Genomic DNA, 19,727 nt, shown 5'->3' with positions numbered 1-19,727 from the left:
TCCATTATCCACCTCTCCTCCACCTTCTGGTCTTTATCTCCGTCTTGTTTTCTCGCTTCAACCTTTTCACTTCTCTTTTTTTTCCCCCCCTCCTCTAATCATCTCCTGCCTTCTACCCTTTTTAAACCCCCTGAGCATTTCATTCACCCCTCCCTCCCTCCCTCCCTCCCTCCCATCGTATCGTATGTACCTTTCTCTTGCGGGTGGTGAGGACCTGGAAGGGCTGGATCTGCTTCTTCTCACGATCCCAGGCCACCGCCTCAGAGTCCAGGACGCAGGAAACCACGGAGTCCTTCTTCATCTTTTGAAGGAAAAAAAAAAATAAAAAATAAAAATCACACACACACATACAGCAAAAGGGAATCATGAATGAATAAAAAGAGATTATATTCAGTAGAGAGATGAGGAGATTTTTTTTTTTTTTTAAAGATAAAAAAAAAAAAAGGAAAGCCAGATGATGTTATTCGCAAATCTGCATATAAGCAACATCTGCTGCAGCAATCAGAGGATTATCAGGAGGTTACATTGAAGTAAATACAACAAACTTGGGACATTTACACTCAGTACAACACTCAACTTTTAAAAAAATACAGGCAAACAAACTGAATGCATGTTCAGGCTGACTCAGGACCTGCAGCTGCTCTCCATTTGTTGCCAAATGCTTTGGAAGTCAACCCATTTATATTTTCTCTCTCTCTCTCCACACTACATTTATCGTTACCATTGAGTAGCCATGTCTGTTGCCGCAGTTTCTTCTACTCAACCAGTGTGTTAAACCCCCCCCCCCCATCTTTTTGGTGGGATGCCCACGTTGTGCCAAAAGCCAAATATTTCACCAGAAATGTTTGTTTCTCAGTTAATTCCTGCATTAATTAAAAGACTTTGGCAGCTGGTGAGTATTTCCCTGTGCAGGAAAACAAAAAGAAATTCACTGATCAGGTTTAGGGCTATGGGCAGATTATATTGATTTTCAAGATCAGACAGAGTGGCTACATTTATCTTAGCCACTGAATCCTGTGTGTGATGCTTAGGGACATTAATCTCTGGCGTCCCGGTCGATTTGGGGCCACCGGGACGCTTCATATGTAACTCAAACCCGATTGAGAGGCGATCAGCGAGTGAGATCTGAAAGGTGATCAGAGAAAACCGATCACAGTAAAGAGCAAAAGACACATTAGAGGTAACAGGTTGTTTGGAAACAGTGAAATGTATCAAACAGAACTAGTTCTACTCATAAGGCCATTAGGCTAAGTAATGCATTAATGTATTTGGATACAAATTAATGTGTTAATATATTAATATCAATTCATAATTAGGAGCAGGAAAGGCACTATGGAAGATTCGGGGAGAATTAGTTTCCCCTCATTAATATGCAAAATAATGCAGCAAGGTGCTGGAAAATCTAATCAGACCTTCTTCTCTGTGCAGGAAAACGTGTGTGTGTGTGTGTGTGTGTGTGTGTGTGTGTGTGTGTGTGTGTGTGTGTGTGTGTGTGTGTGTGTGTGTGTGTGTGTGTGTGTGACACAGCTTCACTTTACGACACACACAGACAGAAGACGCCATGAGGACGTCATGTCAGGGCTAAGGATGCAAATTTGATTTTAAGCAATTTCTTTAAGTAATTGTCTGCCATGTTTATGATTAGCGAATGATTTCTTTGATGAAAGCTTCATTTGAAACAACAGACATGGGCTATTTCTACAGCACAGACATGGTGAATGAAATGTCATAAATTAAGGGGAGATGCAAATGAAGCACAAACACCCAAACTTTTCACTCTGACTATCGTTTTCTTTTTTTTTCTTTTTCTTTCTGCACAAAACACGAAGTTTAGACAGAAGTAATGGTGAGAAACAAAAAGGGTGAGATAACGCAAAGGAGGGAGGCGAACCAAATGACAAGAGCGTACAGGTTAAGGAGTGAAGAGAGAACGAGGAGAACGGAGAGGAGCGAGAGAGAAAAAGAGGGGCTTGAACGGGAGCGGGAATGTGTTGGAAAAGACAAATTGTGAGAAGGAAGTCGGGAGTAAAGAGGATGTGAAAGCAGAAAACCAAAAAGGGAAAAAAAAGGTGAGAGAAGACAGAAGGCTTCGACAGGAAGGAGAAGGAGAGCGAGAGTGAAAATATGTGAGGACTGTAGAGAGAGAGAGAGAAGTGGTGAGAGGAGAAGGCTATAAGAGGCAGAGAGACGGACCAAAAAAGAGGTAAAATTGCGAACACACTGTATCAAAGTGTTGGAAAAAGATGAGAGGAAGAGAGGAGGGAGACAAGAATGAATAAGACAAGAGTGAGAAGAGAGAGAGGTGAAAGAGAGACACGGAGAGAGAGAGAGAGAGGGGTGAAAGGATAGTCGGGGGAACGAACAGGTATCATCAAGAAGTAATGAAGAAAAAAAAGAAAAAGGAGAGAGCCATGATTAGACGGAGAGACATGAGAAGGAGACAGGTGGACAGAGAGAGCCGATAAAGGTGAGAGACAAAAGAGCCGTGTAGCTTTTAAAGTTCTGGGAGAGAGAAAGAAAGCCGAGAGATGAAAGCCAGCGTGAGAGGAACCTGAGAGGGCAGATGTTACGCGAGATGATGAGATAGAGAGTGTGATGGAGAGAGGGCGAGTGACGGATCACAAATGAAAGGACGGGCGGGAAGCACTGAAAAAGTTAACTTTCCGTTTGCTGGCGTGACCTCTCGGCGGTGGGTGGAGGTGGGTGGAGGTGTTTTTCGAAACCGAGCTGAGCCACGAGCAACCACAACCATTGATGCCACGCTGGCACGGAGATACTGGCCTCCCACAGGTAAGCAGTGCAAGGTGAAATAAGATTGTTTACCCCCTAACTACAGCACTGCTAACAAAGCCAAATGGATAACAAATACACATTTCTTATAGCTATTTCACAATAAAAGCCTCCTACTGATTTTCCTGATTGAAAGATTTCCTTATAAGGTATTTTTTGGGGCTTTTTTACGACCTCATTAGAAGGATGCAAGCAGAGTAAAACGCCCCTTTTGGCAAAAGCGTGTGGGGCTTAACAGCTGATGAGCCGGGGGGGAGAAAGGGGTTGCGTTTAAAGCCAGTTAATCAAATGTAAATAACGGGGAGAAAAAAATGGATTCAATGCAGACATCGAGCTCTTGTTGCTGCTCTGCTGTTGATTGAGGAGGAGGGGAAATTATACAGTTCATTGTAAGAGAAAGAACGCTGCTATCAACCTTCTAACTGCCTTTGTGTAGAACATGCTCGTCGAGAAACAGCTAGAAAACTATTTTTGCGTGTCTCTGTGATGAGGCCTCATTCAGCGTCCGGTGGTACTGAGCGTCACCATTTCCTGTAACTTGTGGTTGCAGAAAAAGCAGGATGGCGGCCGAACTCGAGGCTTTAAAACTTGTAGTCCACAAACCAATGAATGACGTCACGGTGCCGTGGTCCACTTCTTCTATACAGGCCATGGAGAGGAGACCATTTAAGGTTGTCCTCCCTGCAGCTAAGCAGGACCACAACAGCATCGTCTTCAGTGTGGTTATAATATAGGCTGTATATGAGAAGGGGACGCAGTCATTGCGAGGTCATCCATTGGTTTGTCGACTGCTGTTCAGAGTTGTGGCAACCTGTCAATCACAAGGTAGCCCCGCCCTAAAGCATACCCTCCTTTATGGTCTGTTTGACTCTAAATGCGACCAAAAGTTACTAAATGAGCATCATGCTGATTTAAAGAAGACGTGAAACTAGAGATTGAGACCATAAACTCATGATTACAATGTTTACTGAGGGAATAAATCAAGATAGAATCAGACTTTCTTTTTGCAACCAGAGGAGTCGCCCCCTGCTGGCCAGTAGAGAGAATGCAAGTTTAAAAACACCTCCGCATTGGCTCCACTCCTCATAACCGGAGGTGGCTGCCTGGTTTACACCCTGCTGCGAGGCCACAGTGGCCTGATGGAAGCAGCCTATACGGGGCCCCGAGACAAAAAATGGCTCCCTGTCGCTTTGACTCAACCTCCCATCATGCACCTTTTTTTTCTTCTCATCTTTGAAAATGAAGAAACTAAAGTCACCAGGTGGCTCACAACCAAACTACTTTAGTCTCATGCGTGACAACCGCGACACAAACAACAACAGTGAAGGAGAAAAGAGAAATAGCAGCGTTGGTATGACATTGCAGTTCCTTACTAGGGCAAAAAAAAACAAAAAAACCACACTCTCTGCAGGCTCCACGGTAGTGAGCGCGCTCAGATAACCCCAGGCCAACTGCCAAAGCTTCAGGTGCTGGTGATCTCTTCCTCCATCCTCCCACGCTAGCAGTAGCTTGCTAATTTGGCAGCTCTACCCACAGCTGCAATTTAACAAACCAGCGTTTTCAGAATCTATTAGAGAGATGACCGACCCCAGTAGACGTTGATCAAAATTAAAAACTAAAACATGAACAGCCAAGCGGTAGGTCTTGATGACTGAAGGGGAACAAAGGAGGGTAAAGACCGACAAAAAAAAGAAAAGGAACAAATAAACTCTGAGGGGTTTCAAACTGAGGCTGGCAGAGTCGGAGAGGAGGCGTGGGCTCATGGAAACCAGACAGCTGAGCGACAGGTTGAGAGGAAACGGGCGAAACGGATAGACGAAGAGTGAGCGAGATAAATGTGTGCAGTTGTTCTCCGCACCGCTGTTAAAGCTCTCATTTGACAATCAAAAGCGCAGACAGGCTCTCCTCTCTCTCCCAGGGGGCCGAGCTGCAGCGCTCGCTCTGTGTGTTCACGTGTTCTACCTTGGGGATGCGAGAGATGATATCGGGGTATTTGCTGGTGTTGTCTTCCTGGTTGCGGCTGAATACTCGAACCTCGCCGTTCTCCAGAATGTGAATCTGAAAAAACAAATTATACAAACACAATACAATGAATAAAATAGACACAAAATAAAAATAAAAAATGGATATATGTTTTAAACCGGGCGGAGGGAGGGTGAGTTGGTGGTCGATCAGCATACTAAGAGTGATCCATTAACCGTCTTCCAGATTAATTGATTGATCAATAAAATGTCAAAATAGTGAAACTTATAATAAGGTGACAAAATTCGGCTTCAATCTCCCTAATAATGTGAAACATGACGCTAGCTGTCACCATCTTCTCCAGTTATTTTCTGATAATTTTTTTTATTTGTACAGTGGAAAAGCGCCAAAAGTTATCACATCTGTCAGAGTAAAAAAATATATATATATAATATAAATATATTTATATAATATATAATAAATAATATATATAATATATATATATATATAAATATATATATAAGCGGATGATTATTAGAACCTTCTTTTCTATTTTTTTCTTTATTTCTCATGCCTCACTAATTGACATTAATATATTTATCACATGAATATAAAACAATAAATAAAAAATGAGAGCTTTGCTATTTACTGGCTCGCTGCCAAGCTATTTCAACAAAAGGACTCGCTGGGGGGGGTCCTTTGCCGTTTTTGGTCGGCTCTGTGTCGCTGCATGCGGATCAACCAGGTTACCGGGGCTCCTCCATCGCACGGCAGGTGAGCGGCATGATGGGGGAAGGCACGTGACACAGAGCCGGTTTGAGGTTCTGCAGAGGTTCACTGAGGGGGCGTCACGTGACCTCACATTATCATTCCACTTGAAGAGGGCGGCTTCAGCCACAGGTGCTTTCACCTTGCACATACATTTTTCATTGAGAGAAAAAAATGAATTAGGCCTAACACTTGCCTACAGTAGCTTTAAAATAGTTTCCATATGTTTAGATTTCACAAAATAAACACTGTAAGGGTTTACTTGGTCATATACAGCATTTGTAAAGGAATGATTCTGTCACAGGCTCTTTAATCCATAAAAGCAATTGATCACTGTAAGCAGATTTGACTATTTTTCTTTCTTTTAATCATTTGTCCTTTCTAAATGTGGATTGTAGCAAACTACCACTACCACTATTTGTTATGTTCCTTTAAATGCCTTTAACATATGTTGCATCATTTTAACAGTCAGGGACAACAGATAACTCTTATTATTTTTCTTCTTCTGTTGATCTCTGATAAATAAACTCAAATAGACAGAAATACACAGACAATAACTTACTCGACTAATTAGAGACGGGACACTGAACGCATACGCAGTTATTTTGATTCATCAAATGCCACACATGCAGAGTCACACATTTAATTGTGGCTCTTCACAGAATCTCCACACACACACACACACACACACACACACACACACACACACACACAAACACACACAAACACACAGGGAGTGTTTAACCGAGTGGTGAATCAAGAGTCCCTCTGCTGGCCGTTGGAGGTAACGTCCACTGCAGTGAGACCGGCGACGGAGAGGGTGAAGAGGAGACGTCATGGGGTTTTTCTCTCTCTCTCTCTCTGTGTGTGTGTGTGTCTCTATCCTCTCTCTCTCTCTCTCTGTTTCTCTCTCTGTGTGTTTCTCTCTCTGCTCATCTCTCTTCTTCTCAATTCAGCTCAGTTCAAAGGCACTTTATTGGCATGACTGTCCAAAATTAACAATACAGCTGGAGGGGTTTACATTACAATCTCCCTCTCTCTTTCCACATTTCCTCATCCTCACTGCCGTCTCCCTGTTCTGTCTGTCTTTCGTGTTTCCTCTCCCTTGTATGTCACACCTTCACTGTCTCTAGCCTCTTTCCTCACGACTCCCTCCCCCATCCCCCCCCTTCTCTTTTGTCCACATTGGCAGAAGTAGCTTTCTCTGCCTGCAGGCCAAGGGCAAAAAAAAAGCACTACTGTTTATATTAAAGAATAAGGGACACACACACACACACACACACACACACACACACACACACACACACACACACACACACACACACACACACACACACACACACACACACACACACACACACACACACACACACACACACACACCGGGAGTCACAGAACAGTGCAATACCTGGTACCCAAAGAACACAGCCCAAAGGTGTATGCATACGAAATTCAGCAACCATATGTTTGGTGCCAAACCGTGAGGAAAAACAAACAGTTGCACTCTGTCGCACAAACACACACCTGTGCGCGCTCGCCGTCGTATTTGTACTCGCAGGTGAACGTGGAATCGTCAAACCTCTTCATCACCTCGCCGACGCCTTTGGTGGGGTGAGCCAACATGGGTCTCAGCGGCACACCTGGGAGAAGGAAGTAAACAAGAATGAAACAGCGGGACGCCGATTCGCCGAACCAATACAGACAGATATGCGGCCATGCATCTTTCGTGAACTCTAAATAGTTAGAGGAACTAATTGCGAGTTAGCGGCAGGAGAAGTTTTCTTCGTTTGCTGGGAGGGAGGAGGAGGAGGAGGGGGCGGAGCTTTCGCTAACGGACCTCCAGGTTATTAGAGCGAAGCAGATCTCGGATCCGTTTTGAAGCTGTGAAATTCACTTCATTCCCCACATGACGCATCAGCATCACACCCACAACTGTCTCCGTGACAAAAAAAACGCAGTTGAAATGAGTTTGTTTGCATTTTTATTTGGCCCTAATATGAAAGTTCCCTGACTCACATCCCCCCCACCCCGTGGGCTGCGAAGCCGAGTTAAGCTTCGAAAGCAGCAGAGAAGAGATATGATGTGAATACACCAAACAAATTCCTATAATTGGAGCTTACGGAGCCCCGATATGACAGGACAGTCAAACTTTTTGTCCAAACTGGTCGGTATCCAAAATAAATTAAATTCTCCAGCTCCTTTAACCAATCTCGCATTTCAGAACAGAGCAGCCCTGTGAATAACGACTGTTAACCTGCCAGAATAGCTGCCAGATTTGTCCAACTGACCCACAACGGCCAATTAAGTAACTCTCAGATGGAGGCTGGTATTCATTTTCGACCTTATTGCCCCGGCAGCTTATCTCAAATAGCTCGACAGCAGCGTAATTGGGAGCTAATCCTTAGTTTAGTGGTATCTTTTAATCTTTCTGTGATAAATATCTCAACTAAAATAACCGACTCACCTCCGCCGAACGGATCAATAAAAAGAAATTAAAAAAACACACACACCAGTCGCTCTTTTGGATCTGAAAGCCGTTCTGCCTCCTGATTGGTTGCCTACCTGGAGTGAGCTTGCAGTGATTGGGCAGCTCGTCTATGCCTTCTTTCAGCAGAACGGGGATGAGGACGTCGTAATTGGGCATCTCGCTGGACGGGAGATGAAGCGGAAAAACAAACATGAGTAAATAAATCAATATCTCTTCCAAAAGTGAAAGTGAGCAGAATGAGCGAGACGGAATGAGTGTGTCGGGGCTTAAAAAGGGAGGCGGGGGGGGGAGATGATGAGGCATTGTAGTGACTGCAAAGAGACACGAGGGCGTTTGTTTGGGATTCAGTTACCAGTAAGTCTGTTTGAGAATGAGACTCTTCTCTTCGATCCAGGCCCGCCTGCTCTCAGCGCTCATCCTCTTCCCCGCGTCGAGCACAGCGGGGGGGAAACCTATAAGGAAAAGAGGGGTGGGGGGGAGACAGGACGCATTTCAAACGGATCAGCGTAAGTGTTTGAACATTTGTTTGACCGAACATTTGCTGGATGAAAGGTCAGACGCGCTTCAAAGAGCAGGATATACACCAGACTTACAGCCGCGCAATCACTGGTGCACGGCTGCACGCGAGCGTTTCCTGTAACGCCGGACCAGCTAAGGCTAAAGATGAGAGTTTCAGTCTCATTGTGGTAAAAAAAAAAAAAAAAAAAAGGTTAAGTTAATCCTGAAGAGTGAAGGCTAAAATGAATCATCTTGTTTCCTCCCCCCCCAAAAAAAAAACCCATTAATAATTACGATACATTTAAAATACGGCTGAATATTAATTTATCAACATTTATTATTCATGTTAAAGGTCCACTTCAGCCCGACAAAGAATTTGCTCGAAGTTGACCTGCGTGATTAAATAAATGGTTAAATAAATAAATAGAAATGTTAAGAAAAACATCTCCGGACCAGACCACAGATCAATGCAAATTTCCCCCACTGAGCCTCTGGTCTAATTGACTCTTATTAAAGCATACCTCCAGTCAAAAGTAAGCCACGCATACTAATAAGTGCGGGGGTGAATTTATTTCATTTGGTGGAGGTGGAGGTGGTGTTGGTGAAAGCAGGTCGGATCATTACTGAACGCAGGCGGTCAAAACTCTCTCCAGGAAGAGATGAATTCAGCAAATATAAACTACACACCTCCAGAATACTGTAGTTATTGTTTTGAATTTTTGGTTATATATTGGTTTGTCTGGCACCAAACGTTTCACATTTCATCTACGACTCTTCTAAGGAATGAATATTCATTTGAACAAATATTAGGAATATTTTAACACAGTGTTAACAAGAGTTCTATAAATAAGAAGTTGTGATTACTTGCTTTAACACCTCACCTTTCCTTAAGTGTGACCTCCCAATTGGGTTTTTTTTTTAATTTAAATTCTGTCATTCATCACAAGGACAGAAGTATCTCATTAATACAGCCATGAACACGTCTGCAAACTTAAAACTTTAATGAGTAAAGTAAGTGAAACGCTAGCTTTTTGCAAACTCCAAACTAATATGAGGTTTCTGAGATTTGAGCTTTACATATGAAGTAGATATTAGGTTCGGGTTATTTCAGAGTGAATCCCTTGTTTGGGGTTTTATGTCGTTATATTTTTGCCAATTTAACGGTGTCCCTCAGAAAGAATTCTGCGCTTATACACCTGCAAACGCTGGTTGACAGTGGCCGGTTGAAAACATACAAAGATCTGCAAACTGGAGCTCACATTACTGCAACTGATGTTTTGAGCCAATGCTCTTCTTCAGACTGGGTATATTTCAATTTATCGCCCAACCCAAGTGGATATTTCCCTTGTTTATTTCTGCACACAGTGTTTCCTGCTTAGCTGTGTTGAATGGACGTAACACAAAAAGAGATTTTGTTAACTTTGGAAAGTTCTCACTTGTCTAACTCAGACGGTTGAGGCCTAATGTTCTACTTCAGAACCAGGAATATAGATTTATGTTCCCCATCACTTGTTGCTTAAGGAATCCCTCACTGGCCAGTATGAACAGAAGCAAAAGCTGGTTCAATGTACACATGTGCACAACGACGTTTCAAAATTGTGAAAGTGTCCCTTTTAAAATTCAAGATTACCTTGTCCAGGGGGGGTCAGGCACACAGCCTGGCTCAGAGCTGATAGGACACTCTGCTCAGCCAGGCCGATCCTCAGCTTCCCAGCCAGCGACCTGTCAATCAAAAAAAAACACACGACCAACAGCTGTCAGTGCCGACGCCCTTTTGCAGCTGCTGCCCGTAACAAACGCTGCTCGAACATATACACAAAGAGCTGGGAAGCAATTTAATATATGTGCTTCTATATACATGCAGGTGTGTAGGTGTGTGTGTGTGTGTGTGTGTGTGTGTGTGTGTGTGTGTGTGGCGTTGCCTTGGTGACACACGCGCAGCCAGGCTTCTCTATGTATGTGTGCGAGTGTTATTTTACCTGACGATGTAGCGGGCCTCGGAAAAGCGGCATGCCACAAAGAGGCCTTTGATGATGTCGATTTTCTTATTCATGGCCTGAGGCAGACGGGAGGAAATTGAGATTCACAGAGGAAGAGCAAGAAGAGACAGAATGCAAAAAGAAGACTGAGGTCACTGGCGAGTACAAACTCCATGTTCAATACGGGGAGAAAAAAGAAAACGGGAAAAAAAAAAAAAGAGCCAGGAGCAACGGGGATGAAAAGGGAACTAATTGCTTGAGCGATTCCAGCCAGGTGACGACTTATTCAAAAAGGCACAGAGATAACCCTCTTCCCTCTGAAGCAGACAAATAAACAAATAACTCCACGTTCGATACACAATCACATTAACGTTTCCTTTCTTTTCCCTCTCTGACCCGACACTTAAGAGGCAAATAGAGCGAAAACAATATTTGCCCAGTGCTGCATTCCCCTTAATGAAAACGTTTATTCCCCAGCTCACCGAGTTCCCACTCATGCTTGCGATTTCCTTCAATTTTCTGAACACGCCCCCCGCTGTCAGACTGGCCGGCTGGAACATCATGCGCTGGTTGCTACGGGAACTCTCGGCCACGAGGCCCAGATCTCCTTTCTCCTGCGCCTCCGCCTTGATTTTGTCCAATTGTCGCCCTGGAAACAAGAGCGAGACGGTAAATAGCGGCCGCCTGGCCCGGGCTGACGGGCAGAGGAGGGGTGGCGTTAGCAGTTAGGCTGACAACGGCGAGGCGTTTAGGTGCAAATGAAAAGGTTGTGTCCGTGCGCGTTGCCCTCTATTACCAGTTGCTTGAGCAACAGCTTTCATCAGCACCGTCTCTCCGACACCGAGCTCCATCCCCAGGTAGGCTGGACCCAGCTGGTTCAAACACAGGTACAAACAGCACAACAAGTCGTCTGGGAAAAAAAGAACAAAACAAACATATTAGGCAACAGAACATATAAGAATTTTACCCCGCGAGGATCGCTGGATGAGAGGAAAATCCATCAAGTATTGCATTTGTGTACGACTGTTGGTTCAAAACAATAATGTATCGGCTTCCAAAGAGGTTAGCGTAGATGATGCAATAGCAGTTACATCAGAACTGGTGAGTATTTCTTCACTGAAAGAAGAGAAAGGACGGCATTTAATCCTAACTATGAATCCAACTACATTTCTTGGAAAGACCAGCAGTGGGGTAGCTGGTTGAAGCAGAGACTACTGGTTAAGGTTGGGCAGTAACTTCTAGCTGTAAGGGTCAGGATGGCCCATTAGGATATATATATACATATAAAAAAAAAAGCAAGGCTGTTTTTGTTTTTTTTATAGAAAATATGTTTTTTCCCGACTCGCTTTGGCAACAGTTTGAGTTACACTTATCACCTGTCAAGTATTGGTTTTAATTGACCTGCCCTTTTCCAATGACGGCCGTTTTCCAGATGATTCTGTGTGACAAACTATCTGGTGTGTCGGGTTATCAAGCATTACGTTTCAGCCGAATATGGTGATGAAACCATATCAGGTATTGATAATGTGTTTTTCAGGAGGATCCCACAAATGTGTCTCAGGTCTCTTTTTGAAGCCTTTTGTTATACGAATACAACATCTTCTGGATAAACAACTATTTATGTATATTGCATAATAACATAAATCATATTACTAGATTATAATCACTGATACATGAATGTGTTCATAACTGTTAATGCTGCAGCTGGTTAAAAGGTAGAGCTGATTTTTAATCAATTTAAATATATTTCATACATGACTTAACATTCTGCTGAGTAGCTTGAGAATTTCCCCCTGGGGACCAATAAGTCCTTACTGATATCATAATATCATCATTTATTTATTGAATATATTTTATAGTGTTAATCTGAATTGGTAATGAAACTAAAATCGTCAGATGAATATATTGGAGTAAAAAGTAGATGTGGAGTAGTGGAGAAGGAGTATGAAGTGACACGAGATTTAAATAGTCAAGTTAAGTACAAGTACCTCCAATCTGTACTTCAGAATTTGTTTAAATGTACTTAGTTCTTTTCCACCTGTTAGGCCATGAAGTTAGCCAATGCTAGCTTGTAGATAACATCATGAATCAGGAAGGTGGCTTTGAAACAGACAAGTTCTTCACCCGACACTTTGTTTGCTCGGGCTGCAGAGAATCGCATAATGCAAAAAAAAACGCCTGACCGAGAAGGAGCGCCACTCTTTAGACGACCGAACCCGACAAGAGCGACATTGCACGTTAATGTTAGCTACGAAAATAAAAGATTTGCCTCACTGACTCAGCAACCCCCCCCCAAAGAACTCCTCAGATCTACACAATTGAAGCGGATGACATATTTTGAAAACGGTGAATTTTTCCCCAAAAGCGACTAGTGTGCTGGTATGAAATAAAAACAAAAAGTACAGAGAAGCAAACACACACACACACACACACACACACACACAGACACACACAAAAAACTCTGATACAGCTCCAAACACACAGACACACAAAATCAAGGACATATGGACAGAAACAACATATACACACAGAAGAATCATGAACACATACAGACACAGACGACAGCAGCTCAAAAAAACAAACACAAAGCAACACTTACACACACAATATCAGAATCACACACACACACACACACACACACACACAATATCAGACACACACACACACATACACACACACACACACACACACACATCAATGAACTGACTCATCCTCCCACTTTTATGTGCAACCTGGCTTCATCATCATCATCAGCTTGATAGAGTGGCAGACAGCCAGCTGCCTGTGTAGCTCCATCAGCATGCATTATGGGAGAGATAAAACACCATTTACCTGGAGAGAGCAGCAGCACGGAGCGGAGCAGGTTGGACAGCGTCTCGATGTTCCTCAGCCTGGGAAATGACAACAGGATTGCTTTGAGACAAGGGAGGCGAGTTAAACGAATTTTAAGGCCATCCTGTAAATACTGGGAGGCGGGAAATGAGATTTGTCTGGAGGTTTTAATCGGAAATGGAAGCTGGGGAGGCAGATGAACAGTTCATTTATGAAACGCTATACATCTACTGGAGTGGGAGGGGGGAAAGAACAAGTCATCACCAGAGAGCTTGTCATTCAATATCCCCAATAGACAAAAAAGGAAGTCTGTAAAGGTGTTTTCAATTTGCCGGCTGGAGGCTCGAGTTACGAATCATCCTTTAATATGTATGATATGGATTCCCGAAAACTGATTTACATGCTTTTCCTTCAATAAAATGGTTTTTCTGGCGGTTTCTTTCAATTTTCTTGAGTCACCGTCCAGGTGTGCGGAGAATAAAAGCTGAAAAACTGAATTAAATGAAAACCAAAGTGATTGAGATACATTCTTTAGCATTCTTTAGCATTCCTAGAAAATGACCTAATTGTAAAATTAAATTTAATATTCCCTGCCCTCCTCAAACTAATTAAATTCCCTCCCTTTTCTCTGGCTGGAACACGATAATTATTTTCCAGAAATTCCCAGCAGGAAGCCAGAGTGGCAACTTTGTAGATATGTTTTTTCTATATCCCCAAGTCCTTTGAACAGCGATCACTTTCTCCCAAATGGTGTTTTCCTCGTTCAGATGGGGGGACGGGGGACGGGGGGGACGGGGGAGAGAAACAAAAACACAGCTCTTACCTGCCAGAGTCCTCTTCAATCTTCTCAAAGGTGCGAGCCACCGCCAAGTACGGCACTCTGGAGAGCGATGAGCAGATAGTTAGCAGGCGAAGCATTCACACCGACTGATTTTTAAATTCACAGCGTTTAGCCGACTCAGCTGTTCGGCGCCGCTCGCAATTAGCGCAACAGTAGAATGAGCTTTGATTGGGGGTTATCAAAATTCCATTAAAGCAACAGCGGGGAGGGCAAGGGGTCAGAGCCGCCGTGGTGGGAAAATTGTGTCCCTACAATGATGTTTGATATGCAGAAAGAAAATCAATTAGGCTCCATATGGGAGGGGGACAAACAGGAGAATGGCTTCTTTTTTCTTACATTACATGACATTACAGTCATTTAGCAGACGCTTTTATCCAAAGCGACTTACAATCAGTAGTATATTACATATCATTCACCCATTCACACACTGATGACAGGCTACCATGCAAGGTGCCACCATCAGACTCTAACTAACATTCATGCAACATCCAGTCCACACCGATGGCAAGCCTTCAGGAGCAACTTGGGGTTAAGTGTCTTGCCCAAGGACACATCGACTGCCGAAGCCGGGTATCGAACCACCGACCCTCTGATTGGAGAACTACCCTGCTCTCCACTACGCCACAGCCGAAGACAAGTTTCGTAAAGAGGAATTTTCTAAAGATCTTTGCTAAGACGAACCTTGGCGTTTAAATGCTTCTTGAAGCAGACGGGTTTAGCTGACAAGATGAAAACATTTGAGGAACCCTATGTTTTAAAATATAGCTTAACGCCTCGTTTCCACAGTTTTTCTTTGGGCTGTTATTCTGTGTCGTAAATGCAGTTGGCCCCCTAGTGGTCAACGTAAGAAATGCATATCTTCGCCAAAAAAAAATCAATCAAAGCCCACGATATTATGACTACAAGCTAGCATTAGCTAACTTCATGGCCTTTCTTAACTCAGTAACAATAACTGGAAAATAACGAAGTACATTTAAGCAAATACTGAAGTACAAAATTTGAGGTACTTGTACTTAACTTAAATATTTTAATCTCGTGTCACTTTATACTTCTTCTCCACTACATCTACTCTTTACTCCAAAATATTTATCTGACGGTTTCAGTTCCATTACCAGATTAACACTATAAAATATATTCAATAAATAAATTATGATGATATTATGATATCAGTAAGGACTTATTGGTCCCCAGGGGGAAAGTCTCAAGCTACTCAGCAGAATGTTAAGTCATGTATGAAATATATTTAAATTGCTTAAAATCAGCTCCACCTTTTAACCAGCTGCAGCATTAACAGTTATGAACACATTCATGTATCAGTGATTATAATCCAATAATATGATTTATGTTATTATGCAATATAAATAAATCACAGCTGCTGGGAACCGGAAATTGGGCGAAATATATTCAAGAATTTGGGATCTAATTTCTGCATGCGGCCGTCGAGGTGAGTAGGTTGATTCGAAATGAGCTGGACTTACTTTTGGCCCTGTTTCCAGCAGGCGTGGTCCACGGGGTGGTAGTTGGCCCTGGATGGATCGTAGTCCGTTGGTCCTGAGGTTGACTCGCTGAGAAGGAAAACAAGGAGAAAGAGAGCAAATTAAGAGTCTGAGTGAGTGACGGCGACAGCTGTTAGTCACTGAAGCGACTCAGATCTCTTTGTAGGCGGAGAGTCGAGCACACTCTCGTCACAACAACGAGATGCTTTGAAATGTAATGAGCGTTTTGGGAGAAAGCTGGTTCACTTCACACTGGAAGAAGATCAACTACAGTAAAATGTCACCTCTGTAGAAACAAAGTTTAAGAAAAAAGTATTTCACACGTCACCGATGTTATATAATAATTTATTCCTGCCAAAAACACTGATTGGGATAGTTAAAATGTTCACTGAACTTGTTAGATGCGTTTCTTTTCCCCTCACACAAGGAGGAAGAAAACATGGTTGCTTGAATTCATTACAAAAAGAAGTAGTGGAGCTGTGAACTATCTTTTGTACGCCATGCCCATCACTCCCGTCCCTGTCGCACACCAGGCAGTGATTAAAAAATAAATAGGCGGATGAAAAATGCATTTCCTCTTGTTGAGAGCTAAAAATAGTCTTCGGCTGGGGTAGTTAGCATGACCTGAAAGTGACAAAGCAGCTACGCACTGATTCTGCTGCTGGTTTATTTACACACAACAAAAGCACTGCTTCATGGAAGAAAGACTCAGATCATGGAGAGACGGTAATACGACTTCTACAGCTACAGTAAGAGCAGAAGTTCTTGAAAGAAATAAGACAAATTGTCAAAAATGCCAAATCCCAGTGACCTAACTTTAACATAAATCTATTGATATGATGCCGACATGCCCTGATAATGAATATTTGACAGAAACTGTCAGGATTAAGCCCAGATTTGAAGCCTAAATTGGTGAAGCGGTTCACATATTGTAAATTCAGGCAGAATTTCCGCTAGATGAGCTGTCGTTGTGTTTGAGACAGGGAGACAGGACGCCTAATTGAGCATGTGTACGACGGTTTAACTCAATCTGATTTCTCACATGCCGACTGTCGCAAGATCCATTACAAACTCTAGTGTGCTTGTTATTATTCAAGTTAAATTTCAGTCGTGACTGAGACTGTGCCGTGGTATAAATATAAATGAACTTTGCTGCAAAACAGACAGAAGACACTGAGCCACTAAACTAAATGAATGTGATATCCTCCAAGAAAAAACTAAAAGAATACGAATAAAAAATAAAATACAAATGAATGTAAATGTGTTTCAGTTAGGGGTGGGAATATGACCTTCAAATGTTATCAAAGTATTTTGAGGGGTTTTTTTGTGCAAAATGTTGTGTTACAAAATGAAAAGTGATACTCTGCTCAAAACATGATTCTACAAATGTTTACTCTATTTGGGAACATATCTTAAGAAAGACAAACTAATGTTTAAAAAAAAAAAACAGCTGTGCATATCGGCTCCAAATCGGCTCTAAAATAAAGTATCGACCTACATGTGTTTTGGGCGGAGTAGCCCGCTCCGTAACGTAAATGTAATGTGATTCATTCACGGTTGATCGCCTTCTAACAGCTGCTGTTTTGAGTCGTGAGTGAACTGTATATTGCACAGCTTGTGTATTTCTCACCTCTTTTTTCCCCATCACAGCCATAATAGGCATTACATTTACATCTATGAAGGAACCAAAAGCCGACATAACCGTTTACGTCTTAACCCACAGGAAGAAAGAGTTTAAAAATACGCAGCGTCGACACTATTGGACCAGTACTGTAGAAAACAAAATGAAAAAGACACGTGACCTCGAGCATCACGGCTTAGCAGAAATATGTAGACGTTAAAAACGGATCGCCAGTGACCCGTTTGTAACAAAAGACAGTATGGAGTGTGTGGGGGTGACGTAGCTCACACGCTGTTGTGTCTCCCTCGTCCTCTAGTGGGCGCTAAAAATACAAAACGTGTGCGTGTTTATCAGAGCAAAGACGGTAAATCCACATCGTAAGGAACGCGACACCATGACGGGGAGGAAATGTTTTAGCTGCAACATAGATTATCAATACCGTAAAAAGGAGACAGCAGGAATTTTGACTTGACATTCAAGGAGATGGCTCCGTGCAGAAGTGCAGATTAAACATTATGGACATTCCTATACAATACGCCCAACTATGTGTTCTGTATGTTAATGTGGCCACATACTTCTGAGACATTATACCTGGCCCCAACAGAAACAAATCTTTACTAAATATATGAAAACTAAACTTTTATGCTAATCTTAAGACTAAACTGAAACAAGCAAACGCACTCTGAAAACTAACTAAAGCTAAAAATAAATTGAAGAGCCAAAACTTAAATGAAATAAAACTGTTTTATTACTTATTTATAATACTTGTTTTGATCTTTTTTTTTAACTATGTCTCTTGTTTGCAGTATCCTCTCTGCTGCTGTAATCCTGTAAATGTCCCCTGCTGCGGGACTAATAAAGGATTATCTTATCTTTTCTCTTAATATACTAAAACTAAAATACACAACTATCATAAGCTTGCTCCATCGCCTTTTTTTTTTTTTTTTTTTTTTTTTATATAGCATTCTCCTTTTCCATACAAAGTAGAATTGCATGCCTCCTTTTTCGTTTTGTCAACAATTTTGTATATGCGGCAATCTTTCTATTACAAAGAGGTTATATACTTTAAAAAACGGGTGCTGTGAGTCAACACAATGGGCCAGATATTTTGAAGGATCTGACCATGTCTAACAAAAGAAAACGTTTCACATATTCGGGTCGATATGAATTACTTTGGTCCGGATAATCTTGACGTGACATTTTCATGCCTACGAGCGTGGTGACATGTCCATCATGTCCTGAGTTCTTTTTAACTTCCTGTTCTACTTTTCTTTTTTTTTTCTTTTTATTACCCTTTCGTGTCTTTGCTCTCCTCCGCTGAACTCTTCCTCTCGGCGCTCGTCGTCTTCTTCTCCCCTTCATTGTTCTCTGGTTTCTCCGTCTTCACTGCAGCTTTTCTTGGAGCTATTGAATAGAAAGAGGAAGGTGAGGGTGGAGCAGGAGTTGGGGCAGAGGAAATATTTTGCAGTCTTTCCTAACTGATATAAGCATGGCACATTTACGGACACATTTTTTTTTTTTCACAGAGCTATGCAAATTCCTCCTCACCAAAGAAACTGCTGATGGGAGCTTTCTTGAGTGGCTCCTTATCTTTCTGCTCTTTTGGTTCTTTCTGCTTTCTCGCCGTTTGACTTTTTGGGCTCTCTTTTCCCTCTTGCGTGTCCTTTTCAACCACCACCTCCTCCTCCTCCTCCTCCTCCACCACCTTCTTCTTCTTCTTCTTGGCAACGGCGGGCCCTTTCTCATCATCCGTCTTCTCCCTCGCTTCATTTTTCTTTTCCGCCCCCTCAGCTTTCTTTACTTTCTCATCAGAGCTCTTTCTTTTCACGCGCTCCTCCTCCTCCTCCTCCTGCTGCTCCTGCTCTCCTTCCTCTTTCTTCTTGTTCTTCTTCTCCACCTCTTCATCTGGGCTGTTAGCCTCGGCCACTGCCTTTTCCACACATTCTTCCTTCACACCCTCCTCCATGGGTTCATCGGTGTTCCCTACACAGGGTGAGACAGAAAGGGAGTGGAGTCATTGAAGAGATAAATGCCAGCAGGTTCACTGAAGACACAGGTTTTTTTTTTTTCCCTTTTTCTTTTTCGTGAGACAATGTTTGAAGGTGGTTTTCAAAATAACAGCCATCCTCAATAAATGCCGCAGGTTAGATTTTTTGTTTCCATTTCTCACCCGAGAGTCAGGTTAGAGAGAATTACTATTGACAAGCCTGTAGGACCGAGTCTCAGCAGACAGAGCCGGGGTCATGATACCGGCTGGCTGAGGAGACAGACCTGAAAGTTACATTTTCTCACCCGCAGGTTAAAGTGACGGCTGAATCCAACAGTCCCTTTTGGTACTTTAAGAGCCAATTTAAAGCCAATTTAAAGAGAGAGGCCATTTTCCTGTCTGCTGTGCTTTTCTGCAGGTTCACATGCGACTTTAAAAGAAAAAAGAAAAACTGGTTTAGAGGAG

The 19,727-nt window shown here is 42.6% G+C and overlaps 1 protein-coding gene across 2 annotated transcripts in view; it reads right to left on the bottom strand.

Moving 5' to 3' along the window:
* Positions 1 to 19,727, bottom strand: part of lig1 (ligase I, DNA, ATP-dependent) — a 45,667-nt gene that overhangs the window by 17,810 nt on the left and 8,130 nt on the right. For both annotated transcript variants that reach the window (XM_054596343.1, XM_054596344.1), the window contains exons 6-19: positions 18,824 to 19,258; positions 18,568 to 18,679; positions 15,637 to 15,723; positions 14,141 to 14,197; positions 13,318 to 13,376; positions 11,282 to 11,395; positions 10,968 to 11,134; positions 10,486 to 10,562; positions 10,137 to 10,228; positions 8,361 to 8,460; positions 8,083 to 8,168; positions 7,045 to 7,160; positions 4,753 to 4,848; positions 191 to 301 (exon numbers count right to left, since the gene is read on the bottom strand). In XM_054596343.1, coding sequence (XP_054452318.1) covers positions 191 to 301; positions 4,753 to 4,848; positions 7,045 to 7,160; positions 8,083 to 8,168; positions 8,361 to 8,460; positions 10,137 to 10,228; positions 10,486 to 10,562; positions 10,968 to 11,134; positions 11,282 to 11,395; positions 13,318 to 13,376; positions 14,141 to 14,197; positions 15,637 to 15,723; positions 18,568 to 18,679; positions 18,824 to 19,258 — 1,709 coding nt within the window. The remainder of the gene's footprint in view (positions 1 to 190; positions 302 to 4,752; positions 4,849 to 7,044; positions 7,161 to 8,082; positions 8,169 to 8,360; positions 8,461 to 10,136; positions 10,229 to 10,485; positions 10,563 to 10,967; positions 11,135 to 11,281; positions 11,396 to 13,317; positions 13,377 to 14,140; positions 14,198 to 15,636; positions 15,724 to 18,567; positions 18,680 to 18,823; positions 19,259 to 19,727) is intronic.

The sequence above is a fragment of the Anoplopoma fimbria genome, chromosome 3 (genome assembly GCF_027596085.1).
Source record: "Anoplopoma fimbria isolate UVic2021 breed Golden Eagle Sablefish chromosome 3, Afim_UVic_2022, whole genome shotgun sequence".
NCBI lineage: Eukaryota > Metazoa > Chordata > Actinopteri > Perciformes > Anoplopomatidae > Anoplopoma > Anoplopoma fimbria.
The sequence above is the reverse complement of the archived record's forward strand: the minus strand, read 5'-3'. Positions and strand labels throughout refer to the sequence as shown.